Below are 23554 nucleotides of genomic sequence, written 5' to 3'. Positions count from 1 at the left end.
GCTCCCCCCCAAAATAAAGTCTATTAATCTAAAAAGTAAACTATATATATATATATATATTATATATATATATATAGTTAAATTACAGGTGAATTTTTGAGTCTCACGATTTTGATACGGTTTTAAATGGTACTCTAACAAATTTTCATAATAAAAGGTTGGTAAAAATGAGGCACTAGCATTCCTGTATGAATACAGGTAACTTGGTGAGCAGTAAAAACCTATTTATCTACAGTTGCAACCCACATTCTGAGAAAAAGATGAGCCCACAGTTCTATGATGAGTTAAAAGTAAAATATTGGCCATTACTTCCTTTATTCCTTTTCTGGTCTTTGCTTTTTTAAAGTGCTTTGATTTTATTTTTACTATTTATTCATTCACCTGGATAAGCAAAAAACAGTAAGAATAAACCTAATTTTAATGTGACAAAGTATTACTTCATTTTTTCCTACTTTACACAGCTCTACAGTGACAGAGGTGGAAATATTTCACTGTGGCATGCCACGTGAAAATGAGTACTTTCACTGAATGAGGCCACAGTGTCATGGCTATGTAAAAAACTTAAATTGTACAAAGGTAAATGTCGAGTGATAAAGCTGAGACCTTACTTTTCTCAAAATAAGTAGGAAACAATCAGAGATAATACAATGTATTTGAACAAACATGAGAAGCTCATTTATATTTCCAGAAAGTTCAACTAACAGTTCTAGGAACTGAAGAGCATGCTAAGAACAATTTTGAAAGACTCTGTATGGGCAAGAACCTTATGTCATTAATTGTCATCTTTCCAAGGTATGGCACATAACAAGGTCAATACAGCTTTGCTGAATAAATAAATGCATTAATGAGTAAATTGCATGCTTCCCCTTAGAGGGAAAAATGACCTACAAATTAAAAGATATTTTAACTTGATTTAACAAATCTCCAAATTTGATATACATCAATCCCTTCTAGAATTTTGAGTACAAAGCATACTTACATGGGAAATGAGGTGTGTTAGGATAGAAACAGACTTTACTAAGTTCAGTTCATTGCTGCTTGTTATTTAGAATTGCCCCAAATTCCATGTAAGGAAGAGTTAGCTAAACAGATGTTTTTACTCCCACTGTTTAATACAACATAGAAAATAAATCTGTTACCTTATGAAATCTTCTTCCTCTTCTCTTTTTGGCCTCAGCTGTTTGGGTTGAGCCATGTTAATCCAGTTTGGTAGAGATTTCAAGAGTCTGCTGATATCATCATCTTTTGCCCAAGATGCACTGATGACAAGTTTCTCTTCTGACTGGACAATGCCCCTGAACACAATCAGTGGAAAAGAGACACTTCAGCACATTGCCTGGTATCCAGTTAGCATTTTTCATCTACCTTTGCTGAAGAAGAAAAAAATACCACAGCCATCTCTCTTATTAACATAATCTATTATCTGAGTTGGAGTCCTGACATCCATTAGCAGGTCACATTACTGGGAAACCATTTCTAGATTTTGTTCTTAGTCTCTTCACTGCTGAGTAATTGTGCAAGGTCCATAATAATACTAATTTGTCACCCTTATCATAGTTAATCCCTTAGGATAAATAAAAACATATGGTAGGTTTTGGGGTGGACCTTTCAAGAAAGATGTTGAACAAATAAGAATGTTATGAAATAACAACATAAGTGGTATTGGAAAGGTGACGAAGTGTTACAAAAGGTTGTTCTCTGACTTCTTGGTTTAAAAATACCAATTAGTTCTACTTGAAGGTACTTTTTGAACTACGGACACCCCTCTATTCAAAGTAAATCTACCATCATAGAGAAACCTTCTGCCCCAGATGTCAGGCAGAAAAAGTCTTTGATTATTGCTCTCTCCAGTGGGCTTTGACTGGTGACCTAGAGTGACAGGCTTCAAGTCCTTTAATAAGGCCCATGGGTTAGTTATCAACACTGCGCTTACCAGAAAGTACCTGTAAATTCATCTTAAACGTTCAATTTCAACCTAATTAAAAAGCTTCTCCTTCTGTTCAACATTTCTGTCACTATAACTAATTTCAATGGTCTAAAAATCATCAGCAACTCTAAGTGACAGGAATGACATTTATTTATGAAGGGAGTGCTACTTAGCTGGCTACCCCCTCTCAAGTTGACCCAGACTCCAGGAGGTTTCCCCCTGTCACAGGCAGGAATTTATGTTGGTGTAAGAATCGTAACTAGGGGACATTATGCACATCTTAATATACAACATATGTATGGTGGGTATTCATGATAAAAGCTCCTTAACCAACAGGCAATTTCATGTCTGTCAACAAAAGAAGCTGAAGCCTAAAAACTTTGACTCATGACAACCTGACTCGAGGTAATAGGATTTCAGGTTGTAGGGAGCAGTATCGCTCTGGTTCTCTGAAAATAAGCTAGAATTACTAAGAAAACCATAGCTGATTTCTAGCATTCTCCTAACTCACGATAAGCAAAAGTTTTCTAATGGTAACTATGGTCAACAATGCAGAAATTAGACTTCAGAACCTTCTTCAGGTCTCTCAAATTACTCTCCCTGGTACCTTCTATTCTCTTTTTTTCTCTTGTTATTTTCTTGCATCTTTTCTGCGCTATTTATGGATTAGTCCTACAATCTGACTTTTACCCATACATATGTGGGGTGCTGGGTACCATCTCACATTCATGATGTCGTATGCCAGGTGGGCCGTCAATGTTCTTTGGCCTTCCTTTTACCTGCTTCTGCTCAACTTCCCCTCCCATTCCTCAATGCCATTCTTTAAACCTTCACCTTTTATCTCCTCATTGCTTACCCCCTACATTCTTCCTATCTGACACAGAAAGGAGGCTTCTTAATTATATACTTTTCAAACATTCCACCTCTATTCCCCACAGAAATATCTTCAAATCGGTCTCATCTTCATTCACTTCCAGTTAATCTCTCTACCTAGGCTCTTAGGGATCCTCCCTACTGCCCCCAAAATCCCCTTTTCCATATCTCGTAGCTCTCTCAACGTATCCCCCAACCCCGTCATTTTTTTTTTTTTAAAGAATGAATCAATCTCTTCCTCGATCCAGCATTTCTCTCCAGTGAAGCTCCTCCCTACCCTTCACAGACCCTCTCGCCCAGTGAGTGGCCTTCAATGACTTCTCTTTCTCACCTCTCACTCATTTTATCAATTTATGACTCTCTCTCCAGGATCTACTCTAGGATTTAACCCATCTATTGCTTTTTTGAAATGTTTTCAATTATTGTATTTTTCCTTTCTAGATTTTCTCTTCAGCAATTCTAGAAATCCACTAGCTTCCCTCCTCCAAAATGACCTGCTCTTGAATTATGGATTCTATTCTTTACCTTTTTGAATATTTTAAAAGCAGCAATTTTAAAGTTCCTCTCATGTGGCTTTACATTTTTTGTTAGTTCGTTGGATGTCAAATGTCCTGTTAGTTGCATTTTCCTTCTTTTCTCATGATGATGAGTTTTCTCATGTGATGTGCTATTGGTCTGCAAGCTCCACCTCAGTGGGATTTGTCCTCTATGGGAATCCCACATTTGCCCTGAGTTTTAGAGATGTTACTATTAGGTGGTTTGCATTCCCCTCGTCTGGATCCTATAGGTTTCACTAGTTCCAAGTAGGTTTTAAGTTTTTTTTTTTTTTCCCTTTCCTTTTTTTTGGCTTAAAACATTCTCTCCCAACAGGGGAAGTGCAAATGGAGGTCCTTACTTGCACCTGTGTGGGATTCTGATCTCCTCTAGAGGCCACTTTTCTACTCTCCAAGTTGGGTGGCTCATTCCCAAGTCTAGAGTTTTCCTGGTTGCAGTCATAGGTGGAAAAGTCCCTTGCAATAACTTCTGCATGAATAAAACTCCCTGCCATGCAGGTGTTCAAATGCCAGCCCCAACTTGGGTCTGAACTCGGCTATGATCTGAATGTCTGTGTCTGTCCAAAACTCACATGTTGGAATCCTACTATCAATGTTATAGTGTTAGGAAGTGGGGACTTTAGGAAGTGATTAGGTCACAGGAGTAGAGCCTTTATGAGTGGGATGAGTGCCCTTATAAAGAAATCCCACAGAGCTCCCTAGCTCCTTTCACCACGTGATAAAGCAATGAGAAGTCTCAGACCTGGAAGACAGCCTCACCTTACCCTTCTGGCAGCCTAATCTTGAACTTCCACCCTCCAGAACTGTGAGAAATAAATTTCTGTTGTTTATAAGCCATCCTATCTGTGCCACTTTGTTACAGCAGCCCAAACAGACAAAGACAATTGCCATATGAAGTCCTGATACTTTTGTGGGCCACTCAGCATCACTATTTGCTTACTGCTATGGCACATAGATCCTATATGCTATTTTCTTTCATTTGCGGCATCTGGAGAATTGCCTTTTTTCCTTTTGAAATTGGCTGAATATTTAAATTTTTTAAAAGATATATATAAAGATTTTATTTGAGACAGAGAGAGAGAGAGCATGAGCAGGGGAAGAGGCAGAGGGAGAAGGAGAAGCAGACTCCCCACTGAGCAGGGAGCCTGATGCGGGGCTCGATCCCAGGACCCCGAGACTATGACCTGAGCCAAAGGCAGATGCTTAACTGACTGAGCCACCCAGGTGCCCCTAAAGTTATATATTTCTAACTGGACTTTGTATGTGTTAGAGAAGTAGGAGAAGGGTTTCCTAAATCTATCAATTCCACACTTTTGACTGAAGTCAAAATTCAGTCTTAAATCAATTGCAATCAGGGTTCTAGAACCACTATTCCTGTGAAACTGCTCCATTGACCCAAGGGTGTATTTTATTCTTCACATTCTTTGGTTATTCTAAAGCATCTGATACTTTTGATTATTCCCTTCCTGAAATATTACTCCTTGGGTTTCCACATTATCATCTTTTCCTGGTTCTACTCCTGCTACCCTAACCTCTTTCTTAGAAAAATTGATGGCTCATTTCCTCTGTCCATTCTCTTAATATTGGTGTTCCATTCTGCATTTCTCACTTGGGCAATTTCATCTTCTTGCCAGATGTGACTGACCTATATTCTGATAACTCCTAAATTAATATCATCATGGCTGTCCTCTCTTCTGAGTCTTGGACCTGCATATCCAAAGGCTTCCTGAAGATTTCTATTTGAAAGTCCTACCAGCATTTCAAATTAAAATGAATCAAAGGAACTCATTTATTGTACACCTTTCCCTCTCTGACTAAACATCTAGTATTCCCTGTTTTGGTCAACAGTCCAACCATCCATCTTGTTACTCAAGTCACGAACTAAGAGTCATCCTATTCACCCACAGTCACAACATCCTGCCAATTCGACCTCCTCAGTATCTTACAAATCTGTCATTTTCCTGTTTTAGGTCCACTGCCATTAACCTTGTCACTTGGATTTGGCAGTAAGTGGGCATCTTGCTTGGAACTTCTAGACCATCAGTCCAACTTAACACTAGTTGGAAGAGTTATTTTCCTAAAACTGTTCAAATACAGTCATGTTGTTCTCCTTAGAACTCCATTGATTCCTAATTCTAAGACCAAGTCCAAACTTAGAGTATGAATGAACATCCATGTTTTCAGCTAGCTTTCCTCCTCTGTCTATGTTCACTATTCCCCAACACCCCACCTGTGTTGGCTAAATACCCTATACATAATGAGTATTCTAGAGTTTTTTTCAATGGGGGGCGGGTAATGTTTCCTACTTCTGTGTATTACCTCTGCCTGTAAAGCCTTTTCCTCATCTCCTTGTTTGATTCTACCGATTAAGCTTTACTTCGATTCCTCCCTTAGGACAGCTGAGTCTTCTGTGCCTCATCACCCTTATGTCAGAGATCTCCAACCTTGACCGCACATTGGGATAACATGGGGAGCTTTTAAAAAAACCAGACACCAAGTCCACACCCAAGCCAAAGTAAATCAATCTCCGGGGGTGGAACCCAGGCATTAGAATTTTTACAAGTTTCCCAGGTGATTCCACTGTGCATTCAAAGGTGAGAACCAGCACCTTACACACACTTTTACTATCACTGGTCCTACGGCACTTGTTTGCAAATTGGGATCCCATAGTGGATGATGAGTTCTTTGAGGGTAGAGTGAATTTCTCTTTGTTTTTTGTGTCCCCAGTGTCTAGTACAATATCTGGTATTTGGAATATATATGAGAACTGAACTAAAGCTAAAAATAAGCTCTCTTCAGTTTTAGGAGTCTAGGTAATTTATTAAACTAAAACCATCTTTGTGGTTTTCTTTTACTTCTCTGTACTAAATGACTTAGGTGAGATATCAAGTCATTTGATATTTTATTCAACTTAGAGATCACTCTGCCAGGGTCTCAACATACCTCTCTGAATTTAATACAAATCAGACTCGTGATTGTAGGTGTGACTCCCTCTGAAAAAAATTCAACATAAAATAAGTCCTGATTCACAAAACTAATAAATTACAGAGTGATTATTGACATGCTTTTCCCCCTTTTACTCCACTTCTCAGTGGCATGTTTTTGCAAAGTTTCCTCAAAGTCGTACTTTCTCTGTGAAGAATTCGTTGACTATGTCAGCCTACAATAATCTCTCCCTTTGAAAAGCAAATGAACAAAACCCCTCCTTTATACTGATCACCTAGACTTCAAAATTAGAACTTTGTCCTATATACTGGGTTGGGTAAACTATCACCAATGAGTCAAATCTGCCCCACCAACTGAGTTGGTATGCCCTGTAAGCTATGAACAGGGTTGACATTTTAAGATGCTTTTTATTTTTTTAATTTATTTTTTTTTAAAGATTTTATTTATTTATTTGACAGAGAGAGACACAGCGAGAGAGGGAACACAAGCAGGGGGAGTGGGAGAGGGAGAAGCAGGCTTCCTGCGGAGCAGGGAGCCCGATGCGGGGCTTGATCCCAGGACCCTGGGATTATGATCTGAGCTGAAGGCAGATGCTTAGCGACTGAGCCACTCAGGCGCCCCTTAAGATGCTTTTTAAAAAAAAGATCAAAAGAAGAATATTTTGTGAGATGTGGAAGTTATATAAAATTTAAATTTTAGTATCCATATCTAGAAAGAACTTTGGTTGGGTGGTTCAGTTGCTCTTAGACCCATAATGCGGGGAAATTCTGCTCCACAGAGTTAGAACCTGACTTAATTTTCCAGCATCTATATCTTTGAGCCCATGGATGCTGCCCTAGGGTTCAGGAAATAGTTTGGGTGTATAGATGTGAGATGGTATTGTACATTTTGGGGATCTAGAATTTTTTTCATTTTGACACTAGCTGAAATGAAAAAAAAAAATAGCTTAGTGAAATACTACCTTAAAGTACCCACATTGTTCACTTACATATATTTTTTAAAGACTGGCTTAATTCAATAGTTAATATTTTATTACTGGCTTCACTAATATTCATAGATCCTATTTTATTAAAAAAACAGAAATCAAAACGAACTAACATGCTACCTATATACTGCCTTCAACAATAAATTATTAATTCATTCTGGAATGAAGATCAATCCCAAATGTCATTCCAAGTATTCTAATTTGAAATATTGGCATTGATCAGCGACATAGAATTACCTTAAAGGGATTTTTTCATTCAAATGGCAAAATCTCCATCCTCACCAACTGCATTTTATTAGTTTATCATTTTGTGATAAGCTGGATTGTGCAGGCTACAAAATCCTAGGACATACCCAAATAGCCTCAAAAAAGAAGAGCTAAATTTCCAACAATTATTCCACAAGAGGAGTAGGGTTAATGACCACTACCAGAACCATAATCTACTAATTAATTCACAGCTCAATGGGCCACAGACAGAGCCATCTGTGTAACTATTTGTACCCGTTCCCAGGAGGAAGAGGAAAATAGGTATACCTCTTGGAACAGGTGATAAGCCTGCCATGAGAAGGGTCTACCCTCTAGACACAGTTGAGTGAATTTCATTCAGAAAACATCTGCTGGTGTTGACTGGCTCTGATGTGCATTGCTTCTTCTCTGGAGCAGTTGGGAAGTGCAAGGGTGCCTGGTCCCTGGACACAGCTGGGGTGAGGAGTCTTTCATTAGGTAAACAACCAGGGGCAGGTGGGGCTAATTGGATTCAACTGTTTGGTGACAGCCAGGGCATGACGTTTACTTTCCCAGGCTGAATCTTTCAGATACTTCAAAAACCAGGAGCCAAGCTAGAAAGGTGAACCCGGGACACGGATGGTTCAAATTAAGCTGCTGTAGTGGGCTTTAAACTGAATGATTGGACCTACAGCAGGTCAAACTGTAGCGCAATGTCCACTAACATAGTGATAATGACAATGAGTAAGAAGTAGTGCTAGGCCGCTAATTGAAACAAAACAAACACAAAAAGAAAACCCAGAAATCCCTTAAGATAAGATGGAGCAGAATAAGTAGGAAAAGAGCAGAGAAGCATTAGGCTATTTTTATATCACCCTCAAGGCTGGTCAGCGAGCTTGATGACGGTATGGATTTCTACCCAAGAACCGTAACTTCAGAAACATCTGATTACTCTGGAGATGGCGCATGGGAAACAGAAACAATTCAAGAGGACCCGTGGAAAAGGATTTGAAATTTGAGAGTTTACAAAAGGTAACTCTTGGGCATAATTTAATAACAACCTTTAAATAGGCAAGTTCTCGTAAGAAGGGTTATAACTGATATTAAAAAAAGCAAGGAGAAAAGAATTATATTGTAACAGAGGACCACAAATTAATATAAAATTTGTCTTAACTGTCAATGGTCAGATTTTTGTTATAAGCAAACTGAAGATCTTTATGGAAGGACATCAGACCACATAACTGCCTGTGCATGCCTTCTTATTGCATTTAAAATAAAACTCAAATTGCCTGGCCTTGAGATCCTTCATCAATGGTCCTTAATTCTGGCACACATTAAAACACTTGGGAAGCATTTTAAAAGTATATCAATTACACATTCTGAAGTGCGGCTCAGCATGGATAGCTTTAAGCTCTCACGTGATTCTAACGTGTAGCCAGAAATAACCCGAATGATCTGCCCCTTGCACCTGTCCATCCTTATTCAATATTCACTTCTCCCTCCTCTCTCCCTCTGTTCCAGTTATACTAAGCTTAATGCACTTAAGCTTTGAGCTTCTTGCCATCCTCACACCTCTCCCTCCTCTGCCTGGAATGTTCTTCCCCATATCACCACATGGCTCCTTCTCAACCTTCAGAATTTAGCTCAAACATCAGGTCCTCTCTGAGATCTTTCCTGATGCTGTCCCTTACCTTGAATCTTTCTTTCTTTTTTTTTTTAAACCACATCACCCTTATTTCTGAGAAATTTAGTGTTTGTTACTTGATTGTATTGTGTGTCCTTCATTAGGGTGTAAAGTCCATGAAGGCAGCAGGACCCTGCCTAGTGTATTTACGTCTATACTCTTACATCTAGAATAATGCTGGCCCCAGAAGTGCTTCATAAATAACTGTGGAATCAATAAAATAATGCATGAATGAATGATAGCAATGAAGCACAAAGCACCAGGGAAATAACAGAGGTTATAAAAATAGCTTTCTTTGGCCATCTTATTAGTGAATAACAATATTCTCAATGAATTAATTTAAAAAATAAATAATAAACACCAGCAGTAATAACTATCAGCTGACAGCATTTACTAGGCATTGTTCCCAACACTTCACATGTATTAACTCTTGCAATCCTAACAATCCTGTGCACTAGGCACGGTGATTATTCCCATTTGACAGACGAGATACCAAGGCCTGCTCAGGATCCAGTGGCTGAGGTGGGCAGAGCCGGAACAGCCTTTACCAACTGCTCTGGAGTCTGTGCTCCTGTTAGGATCTCTCTCTTAACCATCTGCAACATTTCTCAGGTTCCCTGTTTCCTCTTTAATTCCACTGCCTCTTCTCTGGGCTTCAGAGCCAGACACGCTTGGTTTGGAGCTCATACACAACCACCCCCGCGGCCTGTGACCTTAGCTGGGTTCTGGACCTTTCTGAACCTCCATTTTCTTATCGGTAAGGTCGGGGGAGTCTCATCTTCAGGATGGTTGTGGCGACAAGACGGGTTAATGACTGACAGTCCCCTGCACAGTCGCTGAGTGCTTTCCCCAGTGTGACGCCATTCCAGTCCAGGTCGCTATTTCTTTGTAGCAAAGTTACTACAAGAGGCTCCTGATACTGTGGTCGGCTGAGCTGTGGGGGAGAAGTTAAGATTGGCTGCTTGCTCTGGAGTCTGTGGGACGCCCGGCTCTGTGGGTAGCAACTGTGTCAGCTGGTGTGTGCTCGGAAGGCCGAGGGAAGCTCCTCATTTGATCAGTAAACGTGGGGGAGAGGCCTCTACACAGACTCACACTAGAAGTTGGACATGATTATGTGGGAAAAGACACAAGAAATTCCTTCTAGATTTTCAAAGTTTAGATCACTAACACCCATGAGAATCACTTCTGGGACATTTTAAACTACTCGCGCCCAGGCCCAACACCCAGTGAGCCCAGTGTGGCAAATCCAGTATGAGTGCTTTGAAATCGCCCCAAATAAGTACCATGTGAATCCACAGTTGAAAAACAATGTTTTTGAGAGAGAAAGACATGAAAACCAATAACTGATCAGATCATGCATACGAAAAAAAATTTAAAATTGCAATATAATGGGATGCCGGAATAGAGTTATACATAATAAATTATAGAAGCAAATAAAAGCTCTCATTTGCTGAGTGCTCTCTATGAACCAGAGAGTGTACATATTTTATAAGTGTTCTTTTGTATCTCCTCAATATTTAATAAAAATGAATATATCAGTGCCATGTAAGCCAAGGGGGTAAGGGACAGAACATAGTTTCAAGAGGCAACCAGGAAGCAAGCTTGCATGGACCTTGCAGTGAGTTTCCTTGGCTCTTTTTCTGACTCTTTTTTTTTTTTTTAGATTTTATTTATTTATTTATTTGAGGGAGAGAGAAAGACCATGCACACATGAGTGGGGGGAGGGGCAGAGGGAGAGGGAGAGAGAATCTTGGGCAGACTCCGAACTGAGTGCAGAGCCTGATGGGGGTGGTGGTGGTAGGGGAGGGGAATGACTTGATTTCATGACTCTAAGATCACAACCTGAGCTGAAACCAAAAGTCAGATGCTCAACCAACTGCACCACCCAGCACCCCTCCTTGGCTCTTCTGAGGTTCAAGGTTAGTTTAGACTCTTGGTTTGGCTCAGGTTGTGATCTAAGGGTCCTAGAATTGAGCCCTGCATTGGGCTCTGTGCTGAATGGGCAGTCTGCTTAAGATTCTCTCTCCCCCTCTCCCTCTGCCCTTGCCCCTGCTCGTGCTCGCTCACACTCGCTCACGCTCTCTCTCAAATAAATAAATAAATCTTAAAAAAAAAAGTTAGTTTAGGTTTTCCAACTTTTTCTCTTTGATTCCACTGCCTATTCTTTGGGCTTTAGAGCCAAACAGACTTAGCTTCTGGCTCATGCACTCCCACTCCCATCCCCTGTGACCTTAGCTGGGTTATGAACTTGGCAAGGCAAGCTCAACCAGGCTCTCATTCCTGCAGGACCCTGGCCTCTGGCTACTCAGGAAACCCTCGGGCCTGAAGACCCATCAGAGGTCCTGGTCTCTTGTTTCTGCTATTTAACACAATGGGGCCCCTGAGATCTTAGAACACCGCTTTGATCATGGAGAAGGTAGGTCATCCTCCTTACCAAAACCTAGATAGTATTCCCTCACTTAATATGGGAAGTTTTCAGAATTCCCTATTCTGCCCATTCCTACCCAACCACACTGTCTACCTAGTCATTTTGATTTCCCAAGCTCTCCCCAACACATCGCATCTGCCCACGCTACCCCACTGCTTGCTCATCCTGTTCAGTCCGTTAGGAATTTCCTTATTCATTCAGCAAACAAACCGAGGGCCAATGAGTTGCCTAGGCCGCGGACAGACCTGGTTTCTGCCATCAGTGATTGCAAGTTTATCCCCACGTCACTCTTTCTTCATGCTCTGGCGTGAGTTCTCGGTCCTGTGTGAACCCTGAGGATGGTTATACTTTCTCCTAATAAAAACATGCTAGGGTTTCCTATCAGTTGAGTCACAAAGATTAGAAAATGTTTTATTTGTATTCACTATCAGGCCCAACCAATGCAGAAAGACCAAAAAAATTAACAGACTGATGCTGAATTGGAAGAGGCAGAAACTTTAAAAAACTGTGATTTCCAATCTTTTAATGACTATTTTGGGACACCTAAGCTGCTGGTTGTACCCCAGGACAAAGAGGATGAACAGAGGCAGAGAAGCACTCAGCTTGGAAGAAGCAGGCTAATGGGCCAACTGCCTGATTGCTAATGCAGCACAATGGAGAATCCACAGCTGAGTTTTCCTCTAAGCCCCAAGGGGTGTGACTAATTAAGGAAAAGACTTCTAGTCCTCATTACCCTTTTAGGAAACCTCTCTTCATCCAAAGCATGTAACATGACATCATTAGACACTACAGTCTTTCTCTCCAGAGTGAGGTGCTCACGGAAAGGTGAGATGTTCCTGACCTTCCCTCAGATCTCTTAACTCCCAGTGGATGCTCGGGTTCTCGTGGTAAACTTAGAAAACAAGCCAGCTCTCAGCAGAGGGCATTGTGAGCTTGTGGATTTGATCATTTCTGTAAAAGATATCTGCTGAGAAAGAATCAGATTGCAATGTTTTCCTGCTCCCCTCCTCCTTCCCCAATGTTACATCATTTTGGATCATTTGAATTGTATATGGCTTTCTATTTAAGTCAGTCATTTGCTGGCAGCAAAACTAGAACATTTCCTGTTTTTCCTCTCACTGTAATCAGGATTTGGCTGTCCAAATTAGGACTGCCCTAATTACTCCTCAGCAGGTGCCAATCTGGGGGAGGGTAATAATGGGAAGAGAGGAAGTAAGGACACTTTGCATCTTCAGAGTCATACAATCAGAAAACACTTTCTCTCTAGCTTGAAAAACCTGATTAAGTAATAGGCAACAGGCACCATGGAGTTACATATGGGGTGTGTGTGTGTGTGTGTGTGTGTGTGTGAAGGAGAGTGTGTGTTGTTTTGTAACAGCCATATAAACGATTTTCCATTTTTTCCCCTTCAAAGCTTCACAGAATTACTTTTTCCATCCCTGAGATAATGCTTCCCAGGCCGATAATTCAGCAACTGTGGTAGATCGCTACAGATATTACCTTGTATGTGAGATGATCTGATAACGGGCACTAGTAAGTGGACACCGTTCCAGACAATTTGGCCAGGAGGGATACCATGGAGGTATGGACTCCTGGGGGAAGGAATCAAGATACTCATGATGACCACAATATATCAGGAGCCAAACCAAAAGCAGTAGCTATGTTCCAAGAAGAAGTAATATAGTGGAGATACAGTTGCACTGTTTGGAAAAATGGTGAAACATAAATGACAGAGAAAGAATTCAATCCCTAGAAGGACAGGCCACAGCAAACAAAACTATCCATGTTCCTGCCCAGAGCCAGTCACTCCACCTGTGTATTACATCCTGCTCCTACTCACTAGCCAAAAGCAGAATTTCAGCCATTGGCCCCTTTCTCTCCTCCATCAGCAACCTTCCCTTTCTCTTAAGTAATACTCTTCTAATACAAACACGCACTGATTTCTTCTATTTAAAATAACATATAAAATGACAAAACACCCTTCGTGTGACCTCAGCTCTCCAGCTACCACCTCATTTCTCTGTCCTTCCTGGCAGCAAAACTCACTGTAGGGGTTCCACCTATACTTACAAGTCCCCCGCTCTCCGTTTCCTTCTTTAGCCCAGGCCCGAACAGGTTTCGCTCCTACTGGTCCGCAGAAACCACTCTGGTGACGATCACCAACGACCTCTGCATGGTCCAATCTGTCACTCCGTCAGTGCTCAGTTCGAATGCTGACCCGATGCTGATCCTCCCTCCACCCCGTGACTTGGTTTCCGGGACACCCCACTCTGAATCTGCCTCCTACGTCACCGACTGCTGCTTCTCAGTTGCTTTTGCTGGTTTCTTCTCTTCCAGCAAACTTCTTCAAGTCCACAGTCCTCTTCTCTGTCATGTTTTTGTTCACTCCCATGAGGTGTCATCTCATCCATGGTTTTAAATACCATTTGCATGGACTCTTTATATGTCGATGGCCAGACCCCTCTCCTTTGGATGCCTGCTCCCTATCTCCATGGGGATGCCTCAGAGATCCCCCAAATTTAAGTCCTCACCTGCCTGCCCTGTGGTGTCCTCCATCTCCATCTCAATAGTTGGTGACTCCATCTTTTCATCACTCAAACAAAAAATCCCAGGAGTCACCTTCGACACCTTTCTTTCTCTTACACTCTAACTAATCAGGCAGGGAATTCCAAATATATTCAGAATTCAACCAGTCCTCACCATCTCTGCTGCCACCAACCAGCATGAGCGGTCTTCATCTCGCACCCAGACTGCCACATCAGCCCTCCACTGCGCTCCCTGCTTCCATCCTTGTCCCCCTATAGCTTACTCTCAATACGGTGTAAGTCAGATCATGCTGCTCCTAGGGACGGCTCCTACAGTGGCTCCCCTTTTCACTCAGAGGAGAAGTCAGCATCCCTACTGTGCCCTACAAGGCCCTGCATGGTCAGGCCCTCTCTTCTCTTTGGGACGTCCTCCTAATACCCTCTTTGCTCACTTTACCCCAACCACACTGGCCTCCCTGCTGCGACTCCTGAAAAGTGTCACGCGGAGTCCTGCCTTAGGGCCTTTGCCTTCTGCCAGGGCACTCTTTCCAGATACTTTAGCCAACTCCCCCAATTCCTTTGAGCCTCTTCTCAAACCTCAACTCGAGCGGGCCCTCTGGAGCACCCTATTTAAAATGGCAGGCTCCTTCTCCTATACTCCAGAGTCTATCTGCCCTGTTCCACTCCCCCCCTGCCCCCACAATACTTATTATTTTAAAATTCTTTGTGTTTATGCATTCTATTTATTCATCGTCTGTCTCCTCTCTTCCATCTCCAACAGAATGTAAACTCCATGAAAGCAGCATCTTGTCTTTTGGTTCATTGCTGTATCTATAAACTCTTATATAAATACCCAATAAACATCTGCTGAATGAATGAAATCCTAGAAACCAATATGTTGCTTTAAGGATGGGGTAAACCAACTGTGTCAACAGTTACTGAAATTAAAGAATATTCTGACAGGTTTAATACATTTAGGCAAGGACCTTGGGGCACAGAAATAATTCAGAGCAGAGAATCACAGAACCATTCCCAATAATCTTAGAGGTATCCTGGCAAATGGTGAAAAATGCCTGAGAGCAAAGATGTTCATAAAAGAAAAGAAAGTAAATGACAGAAATCGGGTGAGTTTGGAGTTATAGGTAAAATTCTAGAACAGATTATTAAAGATGGTTTGTGAACAGGAAGTGGAAGTGGTCCTCACTTGGGGCCGGGAAGACCTCCCAAAGTACAAGTTACATGCCTTTGTTCCTATCCTAACTTGGGAACTCATTGACTTGACAGAAGAAATGGTAAATCTGGCTCAAGGTCAAGAGTCCTGGCTTCCACGGGTAATTTGTAAGCTGTTCAAGATGAGCAAGAGCTCTTAACAAAGGTTCAGAAGAGCAGGGAGCAGCGGGTCCTGAAAGTGGAAGGATACCTCGTACTGTCCTTTGCACACCTGTATGTGCCCACTCTGGGGAGACCTCAGGGAGGGGGAGCCGCATTATAAACATTAGGACTGGAAGGATACCAGCAAGAAATCTAACAAGTCTCTTATAGGGGCAGATGATAAAATACAGGAGGTACTATCATGAATGGTGGTAAGGGTCATCTTTGTCATTAGAATCACAGCTAATCATTTTGGGGGAAACTTACTATTTTGCTAAAAACAGTTCTAGCAGACTAACATTTTCAAAACAACCCTATGAGGGAAGATCTATTATTATCCCTTTTTTGCAGATAAGAAAATTAAGGCACAGGGAAGCTGAGTAACTAGTTGTTCAAGGTCATATAACTAATAAGTGGCAAAGTTAGCATTCAAATGTAGGTTCCAGAGCCTGCCCTTGAGGTATAATCTGGATTCACTTTAGAAAACCCCATGAACTCCTGAAGTACTGAGTAATATAGGAATGAGAATCTCAAAGGAAGTCTCGAGAGGTATGCCATCCCAATTCTCAACTTAGCTCTGTCCTGTTGAACATTTTTTTCAAATGACATAAAGAAACTAAAAGATTGCTTATAAAATCAGGAATGACAAGGAATTTGGGGAAGAGCTAAGATATTCTGATGACAGAATGAGGATTCAAAAATATCGCAAAAGACTGAAATGATGAGCTAAAAATAACATTAAATTTAATGGGTAAACGTGAGATCTTGAATTCAAGTTTAAAAAAATCTTCTACAAATACAGCATAGAAAAGATAAGGCTAATTTCAACCTTACCCCCTACAGCTAACCAGTGGCCATGTCCTACAAATTTGCCTCCTAGTGTCTCTTGATTTGTCCCTTTTCTACCACCTCCTTTGCCTCTTCTTCAATTCAGGAACTCGTTGCCTCTCTTCCTCTCCCTCCCCCTCCACACTCTTGCATTTCCAGTCCATCATACACGAAGCTCAGAAAAGTCTCCCTGACGCACAGGTCTGGGCCTGATACTCCCCATTTATTCTCCCTCAGTGGTTCCCCACTACCTAATTTTACAAGGCCAAGCTCCTTGAGCTTGGTATTCAAGATCCTCCATTTTGGCTCAGCCTTCCTTTCCAAAACCCAAACATTCATCAGTCATTCTTTCTTTTCCTACTCTTCCCACCTCCTTGACAATGCTCTGGTTCCTTCCTTCAGCTCCTTTAGCCCAAATCCTAACTCCTCCTCATTCTTCACAAGGCCTACTTCCTACCCTTCATGGAGGCGCTCCTGTCCTCAAGTCGTTTCTTCTTCCTAGAGCATGTCAACCTATCTTTTATTTTCCATCACAAATTAACACTGTGGACATACCTGTCTTGGTCTCTGATTTACTTTTCTATTCTCTACCAAGAAGGTAAACTCATTAAAGTTATAATCTCTGACTGACTGACTGCTTTATCCTCACACACTCACATTGTCTCGGATCTGGTAAATGCTCAATACATCTCTGACAAATGTGATTGTACGATGTAATGAGAAGCACCGTGTCCAGCACTGGGTTCTACACAAGGAAGGACTTTTGCTGAACTATCAGGCAACCATACTGGTGCTTCCCCTGCATCCCTGCAATGTCCTTTATTCTGTCCGTCTCCCTACATCCCATCTGTCTTTCTAAGGCCAGCACACATCTCACCTGTGAAATCTTTTCTGACTCCAGTCTCCCCTTCTTTTTCTCTCTCATCTTCCATTCCTTCTACTCTTTTGTCCCACATTGTGCAAGTAGCACCTGATTACATACTCTACTTTCCTATCTATCCTTAATTATATATCACATAAAATTTAGTATTATATACTCCTTTCTTCCCTAATTGTTTCAGGTCTTGTCAACCAGACCATAATTTGTTCCTATTATTAGCTTATTACCAGAAGTGCTATGATCTTTTCCATGGCTCGGTGAGATTTCTGAGCTCAGAGAAAAGAGATCGGAGGGAAAACTAAAGGTTTTCAAGTTCATAACAATGGTTTTTCAGTTCTGCGCATGCTGGAAACAGGTGTAGCTGTCCTGTCATGACGGTAGAAAGGCTCTAGATTAAGTATCCAGAGAAGCACATTTTAAGAACTAAAAAGAAATCATACTGTAGATTATTAAGGGATCCTAAGAATTCGAAATTGCTTTCCTTTAAAGATCTTTTAGGATCACAAGATGGACTAACCACGATCTGGCATTTCCTCAAAGACCAATCTTAATGATTCTAGGTTTTCATGGAAATCCAGGCTGACACTTTTTCTCTGTCACTCAATGGCAGGCCTAAGTGGCTCTGTCCCTTGGTCCCTCACATTCCCTCTATTGGTGTGACTACGCATGCATCTAGGAGGCTATTTCTGTGGCATGTGCTCTCGTCAGAGCCCTTGACAAACGCAAAACTGGTCCTCCCTTAGAATGGTGGAAAAACAGTGTCTCCAGGCGGGGCACTGGTCAGGCTCACAACCGAAGCTCTACCTGCAGGCCGCTGCACAGGTGTCCTTGTACTCCTGCAGCTTCACGCACACCATGTTGAGGAACTGATCCGAGTACGCGCTCAGGTCGTGCATCAGGTTCATGAGGTCCTGCACTGTCTTCTCCACAATGATTGTGCTCTGGGAGAGGACACAGAAATTCATCAGTTTTTTTTTTTTTTTTTTTAATTCAAGTCATGTGTAGGACAAGGAAGGACAACTGAAAGGATGCTATCATTTAAGACGTGAGTTTCCCGGGAGGATGCGACACTGACAAATACCGATTAAAAAGAGCCAAATTAAGTATCTTCCATGATGCCGGTCTTCCAAAGGCCTGAGAAAGTACTTTCTGCGGAAAGATGCAGGACAGGGGTTTATGGATTGGTTTCATGGAATTCTTGGTATCCACAAGATATGGGTATGGCTTTTAAGAAAGAAAATGCATATTTGGTTGGAGACTGAGTTATCACCTCCAGGGCTGCACTTTGAGATTAGGGACCTACGAAAGGCAGCTCAAAGAAAATGCCCTCCAGGATCCGTTGTAAAAGTTTCAAATCCATCCACCTCTTCAGAACAACAACTAACATTTGTATTGTGCCTTACAGCTTGTAGAATGTTTTCACATACACAGCATATGTTCTCTTATTTGAGACTCACATTAATCACGGTAATCATTAACACTGGGTTCTTCCAAGTGCAAAGTGCAGGGGTAGGGGGGCGCCTGGGTGGCTCAGTCAGTTAAGCGACTGCCTTCGGCTCAGGTCATGATCCCAGGGTCCTGGGATCGAGCCCCGCATCAGGCTCCCTGCTCAGTGGGGAGTCTGCTTTTCCCTCTGCCCCTCACCCCGCTCATGCTCTTTCTCTCTTGCTCTTTCTCAAATAAATAAAAATCTTTTTTTTTAAGATTTTATTTATTTATTTATTGGAGAGCGAGCGAGAGAGAAACAGCATGAGAGAGGAGAGGGTCAGAGGGAGAAGCAGGCTCCCCGCTGAGCTGGGAGCCCAATGTGGGACTCGATCCCAGGACCCTGGGATCATGACCTGAGCCGAAGGCAGTCGCTTAACCGACTGAGCCACCCAGGCGCCCTCAAATAAATAAAAATCTTAAAAGAAAATTATTAACAAGTGCAAAGTGCAGGGCTAGGCACGCTACACACTTCAGCTCACTTCATCCTCTCAACGTGCCTACCTGTCAGGTGAGTTCCACAATCATCCCCAGTTTAAAGATGAAAAAACAGGCTTAGAAAAGGAAGTAAGCAGAGCCAAGGGCTGCAGGCTTCACTCTTTTAACTACACCACTCTGCCTTGGAGCTAGCCCGGAGTTCCCCTGCTTGTAGTCCTACCATTTTCTCGTTAGATCAGAATATTTCCTATTGTTGCTGAGCACTGGCCAAAGGGACTCAGACATATTTTAGAAACAGAATTAGAGCAATATTCCAGGGAAACAATAATAAGCCCATCTTGCAGCTAGAGACTGATAGCACTGTGCAGCAGATCAGCGTTCTATCTGCAGTGAGGCATATTCATAGTCAACTCTAAATCTTGGATTAAGACAAGACTGGGTGGTTGAAACCATTAGTTCATGCCTCTTTCAAAAGGAAAATTACATTGGAGTAAATATTAATCACAAGCCTAGCACCTTGGAATCCTTTGATCAATAACTGGTTTGTTGAAGATGAATATGTATTTATATATGTATTTATTTTACATAGAATTATAGAAGCTATGGTAGACTTGGCCATAAAAGTAAACATTAAAAAAAATTTTTTTTCCTATGCTGACAGTGACCTGTGGAAAAATATCAAAGGCATTTTATTCTGCTTAAATGCAGACTATGGGGTACAGGGTCTTGGTTAATTTTTTTTTCTTCTAAAAATAAAAAGAATGGATAAAATTGTACAGCTCTTCTCAACACAATGGAGGATCAGCTTGAGTTATGAGTTCCATGTGTGTGTTTATTCAAGATTATTTGGCTGCAGAGGTTTCTTATCTTCTGTCCTGCTCCCCCACTACTCCCCACCCCCCCACGAAGTAAAATAATCAGAAGGTGAAAAGGAAGGAGCAGTTATATTCTGTAAGGCAAACCTCACAGGAAACCAAATTACAGTCTCTATAGAATCCCCACAAGTTCAACTTCCTTTTCTGTATTGATTTTAAGAATAAAGCACTGCAGCTTCACCCTGATCCATAATCCCGCTCCTCTGTATTTGTGTGAGTGACAGGAATTGATTCTGCTTCGCTACATGTCCCCACGCTGCTCAGAAGAATCTAAAATCCTCATCCTGATTCAGAACACAGGATATCCTATAACATGTGGACAGCAATTAATAAAGGAGAGTGGAGTTCAGCCAACCTAACAAAGCCTCCTTAAAATCTAAAACACCATAGGGAAGAGGAGCACGGGGAGACTGCTTGGGTTTACTGAGAGAAAGGGCCTGGTTCTATTTCCAATTAAGCTATTGATAATTAACTCCAGGCAGGTTTGGGTAACCTCTTCCTTTCTTATGACTCAATTTGGGTCTTTTAATAACCAAGGATGCTTTGGTGACTCCTCAACTGGCCTTCATCACTCCGGGATTCAATCAGTGGGCTGGTGCTTTTACACAGAGGGAAAGATGTCGAATTGTTCTCAGGTCATCTCAGGTGTGTCTGGTCTTCCTGATTAGATGGTCAACTTCTCAAAAGCAAGAGTGGCATTCTTCATTTCCCTTTGTCCATCTCCCATCCTTCCCCTCCCCCACCAGTTTATGATTTCTCAGGACCTTCAGGACAATGCAACTATAAGAGAAACAGTACTAATAATGTTAGCACATAAATAAACTTCTCCGAATGTCACATACATCGGGGATGCTAGACACAGGAATCTCTGCATTCTGCAGTCTCGTTGGGTGGGTTCAGGGTGGTCTGTGTTTATTCCTGTGACTGTCGGAGGGGAAGGGGAAAATTCAAGCACATGGGAACATCCCCCGGAGATAAAGGTTTTGGGGTAAATAGGAAGTACCTATAAGGGAATGATTAGAATGCCATAGTTTAATTCTAATGATCGTGCTCAACAAAAAGCTTATGTGATGCTATATGATTACATACAATTTTCCAGCTATTTGGTTGGTTTACCTTGTCATGGCAGCACTCTGGATAATCAATCACTACATTCTCTTCAAGGAAAATGACACTGTAGTTTGCCAAATGATGGGGTATTTTTACAGGGGGAAAAAAGTTCCCATTTTCCAAGAATTTATTACAATTTCCAAATCAGTGGCTCTGACAGATAAGTGTTGAAAATATCAAATTTCTAACAAGGTCAATTCTGTTTTTATTTATTTGATCTCTTTGGCATCTCAAATGATGTACTGACTTGTTATTAATTTTGGGATTTGCCAATGTTGAATATAATGACTTTATAATAAGTAAAACCCTGATTATATTCATGATAATTTCTACCAAACATATCACAAGTGATTCATATTTGTTTAGAAACAACTCAATTCTCATTTCTTGCAACTTATTACCAGGTAATAAAGTCTGGGCATGACATGAAAAATGAGAAAAGGAAAAAAAAAATCCCAAGATAGCGGATGCAATAAAAAAGCCATTACTATGAAAAATAACTAAGGTTTCTTATAGAGATGCACCAGCGGGCTAAAATAGGAAGAGGGTGTACAAGGACCAGCTCTTTGGTTCTGTGCTTTAAAAAAAAATTTAATGAATGAATGAAGATGATTGGACCTTTAAGACCTTGTCCATTGTTTGCCAAAATGGGGCTCTGCAGCATGATACTAATAGTAATATTATAGAAAATGGACTCTAAGTTCAAGTAATTTGGAAAATGCTGAGTTAAAGAAAACTGAAGTGGTTTCTTCACTGGAGGACTTTGGAAACTTTTACTATGCTAATGTCATTGTGAATCTGAAAGAGGTAAATGTGGTATTCAATCTTCCCTTAATTATTTAAGAAAACATTTTTCATAGCAAAGCACAGATCTTTTCACATCTTCTGGAACAGTGCTTCCAGAACACAGTTTGGGAATGACTCGCCAGTTCTCTGGTTGTACTGATGAGGACCCTATGCCTAGCGACATGCTTGAGGACTCACAGGGAGTCCAGCTAGGAACAGGGTGAGAATCTGAGCCTCTTCCTCCTCAGTCCCTTTCCTACATGCCCAGCCTTTTAAGTTCTGGCCCCTGCCCCACCTCTCTAACCTTCTCTCCAGCTCCACTGAGCATGCTAACCCTATGCTCCAACCACAAGAAACTTAGTTATTCCTTGACTGCATCAAGCTACTTACTGCCTCTGTGTCTTTGAGCTTCCTAATCTCTGGGCCTGGAATGCCCTTCTTAGCACATGTCTGCCGTCCTTGAAAATCAGCCCAAAGGCTACCTGCTCTGATTTAGATGCCCCTCCTCAGTGCTACCAGAACACCCTAGGTACAATTTAGCCCAAGCCCTCAATGGAGTATGGCACCCACTGGTTTGCTTGACTGTCTCTTCCGCTAGACTATCTATTCCTTTGATCAGTGACTATCCCTTCATATTTCTACTCCTTAGTAGCGAAGTGTCTGGCATATTGTAGGTGTTCACGAAATGTTTATTAATGAAAATGCACAGCACATTCAGAACGGTGAAAAGACAGATTTAGAGTAGAATTATGATGCAAAATAGTGAGCCAAAAGCCTGACCTGTGAGGTGGAATCAGACCACAGCCTCTTTATTACTATATTCCTGTATCTTAATTCCCACTGTTCTAATAACTGAATATTTATTGTGACTACAGATTTTAGATTTCTCTACAAAAATATTTTGAATTTCACCTGACTGTATGATTTTCTGTAATGGCAGCCCATTATACATACAACCAAATGTGCTAATTTTAAGAAATATAAATAAATTCACAATTCAGGAAAAACAAAACCAAAAACCTTGAGTTTGGAGAATGCAGTCTCTGTATGTGTGCCGTTTTAGTCCCTGGAGCAGGGATGGTTCAGAGATGCTACAAAGACCCCAAGGTTCTTGAAAACTGCTTTAGGAAGCACTTGAGAGAAAACAGTAAATTCAGATACACCCCCACACTACCACACACACACCAGCAATTGTGGAGGGAGGGGACTTCACAAATGTTAGATGAGGATAATAATGTTTCTGTTTATTGGGACACATTCAACTATAAGTCAGTAAAGCTTGCCCTACCATACCATCCTTCCAGTTATTATCAGCTCCACGTGACAGCTCACTATATAATAGCTACAGTAATGACAGTAATGCTGGAAGCCAAAAGGAAGTCTGCTTCTCATTTTTTAATCTATATTTTGATTTGTGTGATGTTTAAAATGTTCTGAAAGGGTCTGTTCCTTTAATAAGCTATCTGGTAAAAGTCTATGCATCCAGGGAGCTGGTACCTGAGAAAATGCCCTTCTATTCTCTTCCCCATCATCCTCCACCTCACAAGCAGAGGGATCTGTTAAAAACTTATGTCTCCTATAGAAATGAGTGCTTATGTCCATTGAAAGACATGAACACAAGGAGTCACAGCAGT

At 41.3% G+C, this 23554-nt stretch overlaps 1 protein-coding gene across 1 annotated transcript in view; it reads right to left on the bottom strand.

Annotated features, from left to right (window-relative positions):
• EXOC4 (exocyst complex component 4) overlaps positions 1-23554 on the bottom strand; it is a 735341-nt gene that overhangs the window by 143218 nt on the left and 568569 nt on the right. Inside the window, exons 12-13 of the mRNA XM_035021134.1 lie at positions 18031-18167; positions 1140-1295 (exon numbers count right to left, since the gene is read on the bottom strand). Coding sequence (XP_034877025.1) covers positions 1140-1295; positions 18031-18167 — 293 coding nt within the window. The remainder of the gene's footprint in view (positions 1-1139; positions 1296-18030; positions 18168-23554) is intronic.

Source organism: Mirounga leonina, unplaced genomic scaffold (genome assembly GCF_011800145.1).
Source record: "Mirounga leonina isolate KUSES-001 unplaced genomic scaffold, KU_Mleo_1.0 Mir_174, whole genome shotgun sequence".
NCBI classification, from domain to species: domain Eukaryota; kingdom Metazoa; phylum Chordata; class Mammalia; order Carnivora; family Phocidae; genus Mirounga; species Mirounga leonina.
Note: the sequence above shows the minus strand (reverse complement) of the source record. Positions and strands in the feature narration are given on the sequence as shown.